The sequence below is a fragment of the Ptiloglossa arizonensis genome, chromosome 4 (assembly GCF_051014685.1).
Source record: "Ptiloglossa arizonensis isolate GNS036 chromosome 4, iyPtiAriz1_principal, whole genome shotgun sequence".
Taxonomy (NCBI): domain Eukaryota; kingdom Metazoa; phylum Arthropoda; class Insecta; order Hymenoptera; family Colletidae; genus Ptiloglossa; species Ptiloglossa arizonensis.
The window spans coordinates 10,415,856-10,430,642 of record NC_135051.1 but is presented as its reverse complement, the minus strand read 5'-3'; the positions used below and the strand labels follow the sequence as shown (position 1 = coordinate 10,430,642).

Below are 14,787 nucleotides of genomic sequence, written 5' to 3'. Positions count from 1 at the left end.
TGCAAACATATTCTCAATCGAATCAGTATCTTGTTAGAGTCAGAAACGTGTGTTTCATAGTTTACAAATGTTACATTCGATATTGAAGCTATGGTTAACAAAAATTTCGAAGAAAAGATACTTACACTCTACAGTCAACGAAAATGGAAAGATATTGCTAATTTAGATTGTCCTTTGAATGAATTTGAAAAATGTCGATTATTTTGGGTACTACCGACCATTAATGATTTACACTGGATAAAAGAAATAATTGATGAACATAATGTGGCTGGATTAGCAAGCATAGGTTGCGGGTGTGGATTGTTAGAGTGGTTATTTCAAAAATGTTCTGGTAAGTCGTCGTTTCATTTTTATACCAGGTAGAATATAGTTACCCTGTTCTCGATTAAACGTTTTATATATTTGTACTTTTTGTTAGTACTCGTAGTTTTATTTAGAATATTCGTCATTTCTAATTAAAAATGTTTAGCGAACGATTATTCTGTTCAAGGTCTGGACGTAATCGGTATAGAATTAGATCGATCGTGGTGGTGTAGCAAATATTCTCCACCTTTGTTCATAGAAAACATACATTTTATTCACGAAAATAATACAAAAAATTTTTCTGTACCCGAAAACTACGCCCTTCTTTTTTGTTACTTTAACAACGCGTTAGCGTTTTGCGATTACATTGAAAATTACAAAGGTAAACTTATTTTTGTCATTGGACCCAAAGAAGGTCAACATCGTTGGACAGATCCAATGCCCTTCGATAACAAATTTTACGTGTACGGCTGGAAATTGTTAAGCAAAAAAGAAATCGAAAGATCCAATGATTGCATTACAGTTTACGGCAGATGAATGACGATACGGTCAATTGTTATACATGTGTCAAAGATGCGATTGTTTAGTTGTTCAAGAGATTTGTTAGTAAACTTTGTTTTCGTTGGTAAACGTATAACGCCTGACTTTAATTTTCTTTGGGACAAGAAGCATATAAAAATAAAAATAATGATTGTTCGCGCGTTACTTTTAGTGAACCGTTTAAAACGAAAAAGCAACTTTGATAGCCACGATTTGAAGTTGCCTTCGATAATCGACATTGGCGGTTTGATTATCGAATTGTCATTGAATATCGCGCAACGTTATGGCTTACAATGCGACTAACTAGTTTTTGGTTTAAATGTCAATGTCATTGATATTGATAGCGGTGTAACTAATATCTATATGTAGATATATATAATATATATATATACACATATATACACACATATAGATATACATATATATACATATACATATACATATATATATATATACATGCATGTATATATATATATGTATGTATATATACTGCAAAACGTCAAATTGTTGTATTGAAAAATATGTCAACGGACAAGGATAACAGTTCCATAAAGGATCAAGATGAAAAGAACAAGCTTAGAGTTTACTGTACATTTTGCCTGTCGAAAATGCTGAATGCAGGTGCGGCCCGTCTAACAAACATCGAGGTGATTAATTGTCGATTTAATTACAAAAAACTTGTGCAAAAATGAAATTGTCAATTATTCGTATAATTGTCAGAATATTTTTAAACATTGTACAATAATTTTAATGTATATTTAAAAGAATTTTTGAACCGCTACAAAACTTAACCTCAAAATTTGTTTATTTTCCAATGGTTTGTTGCTTAATTTGTTTTACACGAGGATAGAATAAAAAAAAAGTGCACAGTATGTATGTAAGAGATTAGAATTTAAATAGGCTAAGGTGTTTGATAACATTTTAGTTTAATCTACCCTATATGCAACGTAAGGGAGAGGGTGAAGCTGATCAGCAGGAATTGATAACAGACTTTTGGTTGGTGGAGGACATGTACACATTTGAAAATATTGGTGTCTCGCATACAGTAGACAATGTAAAGTATTTAGCATGCGCAGATTGTGACAGGGGTCCCGTGGGTTGGCACGATCTGTCTACAAAGAAGTCGTACATCGCACTAAGCAGAGTTAAGCACGAATGATTTATAAATAAAGGTATTTTTTAATTTTATACGAGCCATGGTTTGATTTCTTATTTAAGAAGCTACAAGAGAAATAGAAAGCTTGGAGGAAAGATGCACATTGCTATTTAAGTTGATAGTTTAATATTTAATCACGTACGTTACAAACACAGCCGGATAAATCAGATAATCAATCGTCGTTACGATGTAATAATCAATAAATTACGCTTACGAGTCGGAAATCATTTATCAATATACTTAATACGTATGCATTCGTGTGAATAAAGTTTATCGTAATGCATTGATTTTTATAATGCGACTTTTGAGTCACGAAACGTTTATGCGTTGTGCATATTGGTATAATTAATTACTTTATGTAGTGTATTAGACACGTGGGTACCTAAGTGTACGTACTTATATATGTATTTGTAAACGCCATATAAATCAATGCTTTCTAGAAAAATGATATCAATATTTGAAGTTTGCATCTTCGATATATACTTAAAAAAGAAACGTAAATAAGAAACGATCTTAATACCTCATTGTCCGTTATACTTGGCTCTATAATAGAGGAGGCAATTTTTGTATTTTTGAAGGCTTCGCTCGAACATACAGGAAATTTGTACGGCACTGTGCTTTATTAATCGTTAATCGATTGATATTTTATTCATTTGACTATCGAATTATTTTATCGCGAAGAAAAGAATACTTGCATGCATACAAAACATATATACGCATACACGTATACACGGTATGCGTTTGCAAAGCCTTTTCAGAAAAGTTAATCGTAATTATATGTATCATGTATTTCCTCTAGACGTTTTCGATTTGCCTTAAATATTGCAAAAATAGTCGCGCGTTCGTTCCTAGCCATGTCGTGTCGACCTTTAATAACATCACAGCGTTTTCATATTTCTTTTTTTTTCACTCTATTCTTTACTCCTTTGCGCGTTTTCTTGAACAATTTCAATACGTAATAGGTAACTGTGAACGATTAATTTCCGCTAATTACAAATAACAATTGCGACGGTGTACATTAATCGTCGGAATTGCACGATATTGCAAAGGGACGATGACAAATGACGATGCCGATGTTAAGAAAATCTCGGCTGAGATGAGTAAAATTGCGACGAATAACGATAAAATTAACGACATAACGATACTATGTATAATAATTATCCAGCTCGCAATAAATAATAACGTGTCGATAAACAGTGACGGCGAACATTGGATCGACAATGCATACTAATTCTATACTAAAAGAATTTCTCTCTCTCACGCGCACGCGCACACATTCATTCTCACTTGCTCTAGCGAAATTGCACAATATTCGAAAATGTAGATCTCTAATATATTAGCGTTTATAAGATTCATATCTAAATACGGTTTTACTCGTCTCCATCGGTTATGATCACCGCTCTTTGAGGGGTCGCGTAGACGTAACGATTTATTGTACGAGAGTAATGGTGTCGAGCTACGACACACACGCTTTCCAAATAATCCTTGGCATAGTAGTCAACGATGGTCGTACAAATTATTGTACGAAAAATCGTTACCTCCGTGGACCCTATTTGCTTCCCACCGTCGTCATATGAATTTATAAACGAAGCTTTGCGATAGGCGAATATCAGCCGGCACTGATACAATATATGTACGTATATTATCAATCGCGTAACACAGTATCTGTGCCTTCTACCATTTTGGCAGACGCAGTGAAAAGGTATAAAAATAACCAGAATAAAATCGGATAGACTGGCAAGATACAAGATGTGCCAAAAGAGAAGCGATTCCTCTAGGAATATACTGCGTGTTTTTGGAACACCCTGTATATACGTGGACGTTTATGCTACCCGTAAATGTCCGACAATCATTGTCGCCAATTGTTTCTGATCCAGTGAACTGCAGTGCGACGATCGGTCGTTGAACATTTTTCAAAATACTTTGAAACTACTATACCCTGAACGCTATTTGGATCAAAGCATCATTCCCAGCAGTAAACAAGTAGCAGTAGCAAATTTCGGACATTGACTCTGACACACACACGTGTACCTCGGCCGAGCAAGAGAGAAATCCGCGGGTGAGATTTACGTGGTTCAGGGCAGAAACTTTTGCTAGGCTCGGGGATGCGCGATTGATGTCAGCTGACCGATGACGTCCGATACGTTCCACTGCTTAACACGGAATGAGAAGTGAACGGAGGTAAGACTCGATAAGCTTAGATACGCACGCGTGTTTAGAATCTCGCAATCGCTCGGTCGCGCTACATACAATCGTCTACATACGTCCTCTCTTCCTTTTGCCCGGTTAACTGCGCCCTTTGCTGCCTACGACAAATGTCTTCTTTATTCCCCCTCCCACTGTTTCCTTAGATCGTGGACCCATAAAAAAAGTCGTACACTTTGTGTCTTGCCATCGGTTTACATACTTGGTATCGAAACAATGCATAGACGTAGACACATCCCCCCCCCCCCCCTCCTCTTCCCCTACACACACACACACACGCGCGCGCGCAGACACACACAAATCATCTTGGCTATGTTAAACGTTCCACGTCACCTTCATGGCACATCAACTCGTTTCGTTCCTCGTCTCGAAAGAAGAATAGGCGGTAATCAAACTACTCGTCGTATTCAACGCAACAATTGCAAAATCGACAAACGTTTCTCGAGATTTGTATATATAAGAAGGAGCGCTAAATATCCGATTTTTTTTTTGCTTCAAACAAGAGGAACACCTTTCTACGATTGCTCGTTGGGAGTTGAATCAACACCGTCGTGAAAAGTCATGTAATTTTCAAACAACGGACGAGACGATCGAAAGAAAAGATGCGCGGGTGTTTCTTTGGTATCGAGCAAATTTGCGCGGTGGAAAGGTCGCCTGATGCGAGAAGCCACATGTAAATTAATTACCCATTCGATCAACGATTAACCTAAGAATGTTTCGATGCAGATTGCAGAATGAAAGTACTTCTGCTTTGTAAAGAACTTTGCGTCTCGCGCAGATATTTGTTTTTTTCCGTCGTCGTTTCCTCTCGAGAGACTAGAACCTTTTCCCCATGGAAAAAAAGTTTTTTTTCTTTTTCGCAGTATTTTCTAGGAATGACTTTCGATTATTCGAGGATCACTGTCGACGTACAGAATCTGGCGAGTCGCGAAGCGTTTAGATTTCATTTAACGGGGCGGTTGGATAAAACTGAATGTACATGTTAACGACATTTTAACGACAACGGTAAAATAACAACGCAACGGTAGTAGCCGCTCGAGCTCTCAAAAACGATCGAACGAACCCTCGATCGTTCGTCGCCTGTGTATTTGTTTGGGTGTAAAAATCAATCGTGAAAAATTCGAGGACGATGGCCTTCAGTGACGATTTGCGCTTTATTTCGCGACTTCTCTTGTAAAAATGTTTCTAATACTGCTTCGACAAGCGCCGATTGTAATCTGTACGATTTCATTAAAACTCCTTGTTAAAACGTCGAGTTTCTCTCTCGATAAAACGTACCGAATTCAATGAAAACTAAACACGATTACATTTCTCATTGAATCTTTACAAGAGTATCACTGATGGATTGAAAATGAGCCCAAACACGGCTCGGATTAGTTCCAGTTAAGTGTAATATAATATTTTCTATCGGTAAAAATAGTCGGAATATGGTCGTGTACGGACTCATTTTCATCGGGAAAATCTCGCCAATCTATTGATAATAGTCTCGCGAAGATGCAACGAAAATATATTTCAACACGGGGTTATTGTAGTTTGCGCACGTTTGAGTGTAACTCGATCTTCTCATTCTTTGTCGATTCTTTCCAGCGATTACATGGTCGATAAATCTCGTTACAAATAAGCAGGAAGTCGAAACAAAAGGGCGAATCGGTATAGGTGCATCACCTCGCCTCGCCTCGTCTCGCCTCGCTAAAGATTTAGGATTTAGTGTCTTGGTCCGTGGAGTATTAAATGTTAACGACATTAATTAATTTATTAATCAACGCTCCCTATCACCTAAACGACACCTTGTTCACTCATGGCAGGTGACACGTATAAAATGTAATAAGGTTTGTTCCTTTTCCATCGACTCTCGTGGCCAAGCTCGATGCTCCAGAAATATTTCTATCTCTTCTCCGTAATTTTTCTCGTCTTTGGGTCTTCAAACTGAGAGCATTCGAGAGGTTTCACAAGTTTGGACGAAGAGTTTTGTACGATTGAAACGTCCCCGATGGTAGTACAATTCTCGCCATCAGCGCTCCGGATCGTTTTTTTATTATTTTCTTTGTTTTTTTTTTTTTTTTTTAATTTTTCCCCCCAATCTCGGTTCTATGCAATATTCGTTGTGTCGATTACGCGTTATCCTTGGATATATTCTCGTTCGAAATCGGCGCTCCTGCTTAGGAGAAGCTTCAACTTACGACGCTTGTCTGCGCTCGCGCACGATTAGCGATCTACAATCTTAATTCATTAATCGTAATAAATATGGCGGATACAGTGTAATCATATTGTATACAGAGACACCATAAAAAGCGTATCGTTTTCTCGAAGATGACCGAACGATACCTCCAATCACGGTGAAATAAAAAAAAAATGTTCGACCACGATCTCTAAAAGCATTTTTTGAAACGATGTTAATACTCAATGAAGCGAATCTCAATTTTGCCCCTTACGCGTATCTCTCGCAAAGGTTTTCTCTGCGCACTTTGGCTTGGAACGCTCGCTCGTTTGTTGTACAAAAATTACAATTAAATATCGAGCCAAAGGTCGGCGCCGTACCTATGACCGATATAACCATAATGTATTTTGAATCTGATTACACTAGACACACGTAAGACGTATTTTTTGTTTCGTTTGTCGCCTAACATTATATTGAGCTTGCTGAAATCGTTAAACCCCCTTTGTCTCGATCTTTTTTGAAGAGAACATTTTCGACGACCGTAACGAATGAACTTTGAACGGCTTTAAATGACTTTAAATAGTTTTAGATAGTTTCAAACGGCTTCAAACAGCTCGAAAACTCCACCAGGTAATGATTCGCGTTGTCGATCGTCTTTAAGACCCTTCGTAAAACACGATCGAATTCTCTGAGTTTCTTTTGGTCTGCGATTGATATTGCTGTAAAGTGAAGTGACATTGTTCCACCTCTTTTTCGATCACTCCTCCTCCTCCTCTTCCTGCCTCCCCCCGACGCCCCCACCGCCCGGCACAATCTCTTCAATGGTAATAAGAACTATGTTTAGAAGTAGCAATAACAACGATACAGTAGTACGGTAGCAGGCGGTATCAAGTAATACAGTGGTAATAACAGTTAATTTTCTCTTATAGGTAACGGTAGTAATAGTAATAATAGTAATAGTAATGGTAGTAATGGTAATAATAATGACAGCATCGAGATAGTATAGCAATATAAGATATCTCCTAAAGGTACACGGGATTACTCAGAGAAACGTTGAGAATCACGAGTTACATCCTAAACGAGTTCGTTTCTTTTGTAATTTTCTTTTTTTCTTTGTTTTTGTTTCCTTTTTCTCCTTTTAAATTCGCCGCTTCTCAAATAGTGTCCACCCTCACCCCCCCCCCCCCCATATTTCGTGATTACTTTCAACGTTGCGTTTGAACCGCGCGAAGCGTTACTTATTTATCTATCGACTGTCGTTTGACATCTTTTCGTTTCGATATCTCTACGAGTTCGTTTGTCTAGATATTATTTTTCTCTGTTTCACGCGAGCAGGCAAAGCGTGTTCAGCGTTCGCTCGAATGTCGAACAACGGTACTTCGTTAGACCTAATTCGCAAGCTTTACCCGTAATACGTTAATCTGCCCCCGTGTTTCTCGCGCGTTCTTACATCGAAGTTTCGCTTCGACTCGATTTTCAAAAAATGAAAAGAAAAAAAAGGAGAGCACGATTCTTTTCTCTCTCCTCCTTTCTCGTGTATTGCGTCAATCGTATAAGTAGGATACAAATCTTTTTAAAGCTATCATTAGCGCGGAAAGCTACCCTGAATGATCGAAAGAAGATAGTATATATTTTGTGTGTGTGTGTGTGTGTGTGTGCGTGTGTGTGTATGTATATATGTTTGTGTATATGTATATATTAATCATATGTTACGTACGTATACGCGATATCTACCGAAAAGCTTCGATGGAACGACGATTGATTAACCAAATTCATATGTATATATATACGTGTGTATGTATATATATATATGTATATATATATATATATATGTATATGTATGTATATACACACACACATATAAATCATATATAATATTTGTTTCTTTTTGTACAGCGGAATTGTATGCTTTGCAGCCCAGCTCCCTTTAGTTTAAAAGCGAACGTCAGTTATATTTGTTTTTGTTCTTTTCTTTTCGTGTTTTTTTTTCTTTTTTTATCTTCAAAGGTCTAAGGAATACAGATCTAACTGTTTCGCAGATCACCGTTCGAATTTTTGTCGCGTTGCCGATTTAATCGCTAAGATATACCGAAAAAAAGAGGTCGATCTTTAAGTAAAAGGCGAATCACGAATTAGCGATTTCATGGACGACACTTGTATCGACCTTCTCCTATCTGTGGCGAAAATTATACGAACAAGTATAATACTGCTCCTTAAGTGAATAGGGTTTGCTTCATTTAGCTATAAGTTTCTCGGCAAAGCATCGTCGAAATAGCTTGCGGGTGTCGACTACCTCGTACAAGAGCATTTAAAGTAAAGAAACAAGCGTGTGTCTCGTGTGCTCGGTTTTCACCCTGTCTTTGCCTCCGACAATCTCCGTTATTGCGCTTTCGTGTGTGTGTGTGTGTGTGCGTGTGCGCGCATGTGTATACAATACACGCGTATGCATGTATGCGCGCGTGTACGTGTGTGTATTCGTTATCGATCATCCCCCGCGGGACCGACCTTTTCTTTTGGCGGGAAAAAAGGGTGCTTTTAAGAGTTATCACATGTGAGAAATAGATGAAGACGAGGCAAACATCATCGACTCGGTACAGTTTTTTTTTTCTTTTTTTCATTTTTCCTGCATCCCGTCCTCTCGTCTTCCTTCTTCAATTGGAGGAAAAAGACATCAGAGTGTCTCAACGTGACATTCTAAAAAAAAAGAACAATTCCAAACACTCTCCCTCTCTCTCTCTCTCTCTCTCTCTCTCTCTCTCTCTCTCTCTCTCTCTCTCTCCCTCTCTCCCTCACGTTCTTGCTGCTGGAGGTTTTCTCGAGTTTTTTTTATTCGTTGGAAAAAATTACCAACCCTGTTGGTGAGTGTTTTCGATTTTTTTTTCCGAGAGGGGCGGAGAAAAGATTTTCATCGAACACTCTTTTCGATTCGCGGGTCGAACACTTCTCTTTTCTTATTTTGGCCGTTGTTCGAGGGGGTTGAGACGGGGGGAATGTTACCACCCGAATACGATTTTCGTTCCCTTATTCACGCCCCCTCCCCCCATTCCCCAGGCTCATCTATCCTCGGTTAGCGGCATCGAAAAAGTACCAGCTTCAAAATCGTCGACACCGTGACGGGCAAATGCGAAGAGTTCTGTCTTTTTCGATGATCGATGCCGGGCGTCCTTTCGAAGTCGTTTCTTGTTGCTAGTCTACGAGGAGCCCTTGTAGTGGATGAAGAAAAAGGTGAGGAACATAAAGTAGGCGACCGGGAAGGTGATTCGTGCTATCACGTCGATCGTCTTCGCCACTCTTATTGGATGCGGCGGTTCCTTTTTTCTCAGCTGGAACAGAGACATCTGTGCGTCACTAAGAATTTACATTCTCATTGCGATTAGAGTTCTAGCATTTCTTTAAGTTGGAATTCGAGAAATGATCGTGAAGCAACTGGTAATTTTATTACAGAAATTGCTCGTAGTTCTTGTATTGCTTGGAGTCTAAAGGTTCTCGACGGAGAGAAAATATGACGAAAGTAAGCGAGAAAGAAATAGTATACGGAGTGGGGATCATCCGATTATAAAAATTAAAATCTTTTTTCATATTTTCATTTTATCTTTAGAATAATGATATCGATGTGTTCGACTCATTCATATTTCCTTTTATTATGGACGCTACCAAAGAAGATTATTTATCGCGGTAGCCGGAGTAAAGGAGTAATATTCTCCTCGGTGCCGTGTTGCTCTCGAGTAACGTAAATGCATTAAAAAATTAATAAATCTACGTAGACTTGGAAACGCAAGTTTTCCCGACGATCCATCGACGATACAGTATATCCAAAAGATTTGTACCATATTTTATCGTTAAATAAAAGAAATTCTCGAAAGATATAAATCGAGTTGTGTACACGAATTATTTATCGAAGGAGGGTGCGGCCTTTTCGTTTGCCGCAACTTTGGGGGCAAACTTATCGCTATAAGTTTATAACTGTACCCAATAAAAGAAACGATTCGCGTAAATATTATTTATATCGATGAAAGTTACTTCGATGACAAAGAATTACTAACACTTCTTGTTTAAAAAAATGTACACACCCTGTATATTCTGCTTTAAATGCTCAAGAGTTTATCACTTTCAATTAGGAAACTCCACGAAAAGAAATTGAGGTTTATCGAACATTTCCCCATTGAATAAATAAATCTGATCAACGTAAAATAATAAACCCGTGTCAAGATGAAACGACCAATGAAAATGTGGAATTAATCTTCGAAACAATTTATGCGTTTACGAAAACACGATAGAAAGAAACATTGTATTCTTTATTAGTCGACGTAATTTGTTGTAAGACCGTAAGCACCTCGGTCGGTATTAATTACTAATAGAGAAGGATGACAACGCAATGAAGGACATCGTGGTATCGATCTCCGGGATCACCAGGAGGGGGATAGTGTAGATGTCTCGGTTTTGATAGGAATAGGTTAATTAACATACCTCGCCGGTGCATCCGTTGGTGGTCGTGTGCGTGCAAGGATTAGGTCCACAGTTGGTGCAGGTCACGATCTCGTTCGGTCCTGTCGTACCTCCGGTTGGTGGACCACCCTCTCGCTTCTTTTTACCCTGCGACAGGGTCTCCGTAGAAGAAACTTGTAGTTTCATGATCATTCAGCGCAAACAACGATCCATCCTTCGACCAACTTCTCTGTTTTCGATTAACATCCCTTCCCTATTTCCTTTTTTTTTTAACATTGCATCGTCGTTCGATTTATTCATCGAACGACGACTAGGAAGGGGATGTGTGTAGGTGTGTGTACGTTGGGGGATTGGGGGTAGGGAACTATCTCTCTCATCCATCGAGATCTCGTGTTTTTTGTAAATATCGTCACGAGAAGATCGAAAATTAGAACTTGAATTTCTTTTTCTTTTTTTTTTTTCGGCGACGAACTTTCGTTTTCGAAACAAAACGAATCCTCATAGATGGAAACGACTGTCCATATCGATTTCTATGGGAGACGGGGGAACAGGGGATGGAGAGGAGAGAGAGTTATCCAGATGACAAGCGTATTATAAGTTAAGCGTGATATGGAAGAGGCTTTGATTGAGGCGGACAAGCTTGCACGTTGTACAGGCGTGAATTCCGAAAATTCGCACACGTAAAGAGACGCGTTACGTAAATTGGAATCGTGACGATCGTCGGTGGTACGCAACTCCCCTTGAGAAACGGAGGTTTCATTTCGATGAACGAGGAAGATATAGCGGTGTTTTTTTGTGAAAGCTCTCCGTACTCTCTTCCACACGCTCAACGAGCAAGCGAATTGTTAGAAACAAGTGCAAGAAAAATCCATAATTAAACCGTCTAAGCTACGGGGGGATTACAGAGCCAAAAACGAACAAACCAATTCACGTGTTTAATCAGCCTCAAAAGGTTAAAGATCGAAAGTTTGCTTTTTTTTTTCTTTAAGCGAGTACCGTCACGGGAAAATCCTCTTTTTCGATTCAGTTCGATTTTTGAAAATTCTCGATCGCACTTCTTTTTTTACACGAGAATTTTAAATCTTCCGTGTCGAGGTTTGTCGAAAAGTGAATCGTTGTTTCTCTCTTAACAGTACACCCGTTTGTGTTCGTGTGCGTGTGTCTCTGTGTGTGTGTGTGTGTGCGCGCGTGTTCGTGTGTGCGTGTGTGTGTGTCTGAGCGCGTGTTCGTGTGTGTGCGCGCGCGTGTGTTTGTGTGTGTGTGTGTGTCACATTTTCGTGTCTCTGCGTATAACTTACGAATTACATGCCGTATAACATCTACTTTTTACGCTGCCGCGCATCGGATTCGAACGGTCGTGCAGGAATCTGTTTTACCCCTCGAGAAATACATCGAGGACATTAATTTTCATACCGAGCATTACCATTTCACGTGGCCCGTTTCACGCTCGATTCCGATACGTAGACCACTCTCTCCTATAACAACTGTACATTTCTAAATCGTCGGTTCGACAATGTCTTTTCTTGAACACAGGTTCTCCGCACTAAATGAATCTTGGGGTCTCTCGACCAAAGAATCTTTTCCATTGTTATCGCGCAGTTTAATGTTTTCACGCGTTTTTTCGAACGTTTCACGCGACTCGCCAAGTCGTGAGAGTTACAGCGCGTGTACCGTTTCTGTTCGTGTTACTCTCTCTCGTGCGCGGTAACTCCGATGGTAAGAAAGGTTTCTACATAGAACAGCAATTGGAATTTCAAAAAATGAATCGCGATGAAAGATTTCGTCATCCTAATTTCGACCGACGTTTTTTTTCTTTTTCTTTTCTTTTTCTTTTGCTTTCATTAAACTGGGCGTTTTGTTTTTCTTTCATATCAAGCTTATGCTACATGTCAAGCTTCAATCGGGTTAAGTATCCATAGCGAAAAGCGATTGTTTGGTATCACAGTTAAGGCATGATATATATAATACGTTACACATATATGTACGTATATACAGGATGTCTCGGTTAAAGATGCCTACCTAAGTATTACTTTTGGTTCTTTGTAATTAATTTCATCTTACGATTTCGTCTCACTTTTGGTGTTCAAGATCGTTTAAAGGTCACAATTCGGGCATTGTTGTATATATCCATCCATCCCGCTGCAAGATGCGATGCAAAGAAACGTTTTTCTAATAAAAACTACCAAGAACCTTGAAAACACTCGATAGAAAGTTAGGTTACGAAAATAGAAATTTCTTCTTTTGTCATAAATATACGTCCGATGTTGATAGAAAGATACTTGGATGGTCTCCTTCCGGACACCATGTATATATTTCTTATGAAGTGCGTATACCCAATGTCTCGCAAACTCTGTCCACTAGAATGTCCGTTGCTTCAAACGATGCGCGATGTATATATATATATATATAATTGAATCGCGCAAACGGAACAACCCTGTAATGTTTTCAATTAATGGCGCGATTAATGACTCTTTTTTAAACCGCCACTCGGTTCGATAATGGTTCTTTTTCTTTATTTTCGTTCTACGTTACCGTGAATAAATTGCCTGATAAAATGAACGGATTAACCAAGCACTCGCGTACGCGATTAATCGTCGTTCGTTTCTTGTCTTCTCTGAGCGGACCTCGTTCTCTCTCGTCTTCGAAAATTCGATGAATTTGATCGAAACAAAATAGGAAAAGAAAGAAATAATTTCTCGATGGATTCGATGAACCACGATGATCTCTATGATGTCTCTGTCATGGATGAATGCTTCTCTTTCCTTTTTTTTTTTCGTTCTCTGAAAACGGTAGACACAACTAGAAAAGAAAAGCCCGCGAATAAAAGGACGAGAGCTGTCAGTACTCGCTCGCTGTTCGAATTCTTTGGCGAACCGACTCGAACGAAGTGTAAACCACGGAAAAGTCTCCATGTGCACCGCGATATTCTCTTCGTTAGAAGCAAACAGCTCTCAGTACGGTCTACTCGCCACTGTGATCCTTCGATCCACGAGCGAACGAATTGCGACTCGAGTAATCGCTTTTACCGATCTTCGTCCGTGTTACGTGTTGCAAACGTGAGCGATCAAGCGACATCGAAACGCAGACAGAAGAAAGACAATTTATAAATATTGGCACCAATAGACAAGTTCGAGCACATACGCGAGTATTTTACGCAACGTTATCGACGCTCGTTTGTGGGGAGGTGGGCTTCCACCACTTGTAATGATATATCGCTTCGCGATACGAAAATGACAGAATACTATGGAAGTACGTTTCTATGTATACAGGGTGTCTAATTCTACAAATGCGAATTACTCGTATTCTCCGCATTAAGAAATAGTTCGTATAAAAATTAAATGGTTTCGAGATGGACATGATCCATCGTAATTAGATTTTCCAATTAGATTTCTTAAGTAGAACTGTATAATTTTGAACGCACCGATAAATACATCTGGTTATTCCATACGAAAGAAAAGTATTACCCTATTCACGACGAGAAATCGTTAATTCGAAAGACACTTTAATCTCAATATTGCAAAATGGTGATACGGATTAAAATCGAGCACCCTGTATACGTTTCTTGGTATTGAAAAATATCGAGTGTTTGTATTAAAATATTGGACCGTGTTTTACTTCACCTATGCACGGCTTCTTAGGCTGTGTGAAATTTTTCTTTTATATGGGAACATTAATGATTTCTGATGACAAATCAGACGACAATCTCCGTTTGTCGAATCTCGGTACGAAACGAGGATTCTCTATCCGAAATTTCTCTTTTCATTTTTCTGACTCACGATATTTTCCAAGTATCGAGTAACGCGTCTATACATCCTTTGCGTGTGTATGGAAGTATACTTCTCCATTGTTTTATCATTTTTGCATCGTACGTTGAAGAGACCCTCCCTTGCAAACAAGGGTCGAAAACGTTGCATAAAATACACGGCGTGTCCTTTGAGTTCGACCATTATTCTAGGCATTTTCGCATTTAGTCGGCTTT

General features: G+C 38.9%; 4 protein-coding genes across 32 annotated transcripts in view; 3 read left to right on the top strand and 1 right to left on the bottom strand.

Annotated features, from left to right (window-relative positions):
- Positions 1 to 17: 17 nt before the first annotated feature.
- Positions 18 to 844, top strand: LOC143145910 (uncharacterized). The gene is made up of 2 exons (XM_076309741.1): positions 18 to 331; positions 491 to 844. The coding sequence occupies exons 1-2, from the start codon at positions 91 to 93 to the stop codon at positions 838 to 840; spliced, it is 591 nt and encodes a 196-aa protein (XP_076165856.1). The 5' UTR covers positions 18 to 90; the 3' UTR covers positions 841 to 844.
- A 386-nt stretch (positions 845 to 1,230) lies between these two features.
- On the top strand, positions 1,231 to 2,433 carry Strat (RAB interacting factor STRAT). The gene is made up of 2 exons (XM_076309742.1): positions 1,231 to 1,490; positions 1,769 to 2,433. Exons 1-2 carry the CDS (start codon positions 1,365 to 1,367, stop codon positions 2,000 to 2,002), a joined length of 360 nt encoding a protein of 119 aa, XP_076165857.1. The 5' UTR covers positions 1,231 to 1,364; the 3' UTR covers positions 2,003 to 2,433.
- A 1,151-nt stretch (positions 2,434 to 3,584) lies between these two features.
- LOC143145909 (trypsin-1) overlaps positions 3,585 to 14,787 on the top strand; it is a 69,742-nt gene continuing 58,539 nt past the window's right edge. The window contains exon 1 of the mRNA XM_076309740.1: positions 3,585 to 4,180. The gene's annotated coding sequence lies outside the window, so the exon portion shown is untranslated. The remainder of the gene's footprint in view (positions 4,181 to 14,787) is intronic.
- The window catches only part of Phcl-1 (pH-sensitive chloride channel 1), a 77,785-nt gene continuing 70,559 nt past the window's right edge, over positions 7,562 to 14,787 (bottom strand). For 15 of the 29 annotated variants that reach the window (XM_076309699.1, XM_076309701.1, XM_076309698.1 and 12 more), the window contains 2 exons: positions 10,830 to 10,955; positions 7,562 to 9,700 (listed from right to left, as the gene is read on the bottom strand). In XM_076309699.1, coding sequence (XP_076165814.1) covers positions 9,554 to 9,700; positions 10,830 to 10,955 — 273 coding nt within the window. In that variant the 3' untranslated portion in view covers positions 7,562 to 9,553. Of the gene's footprint in view, positions 9,701 to 10,829; positions 11,038 to 14,787 lie in introns of those variants that run through there. The other 14 variants (XM_076309706.1, XM_076309710.1, XM_076309717.1 and 11 more) reach the window with 6 other exon arrangements.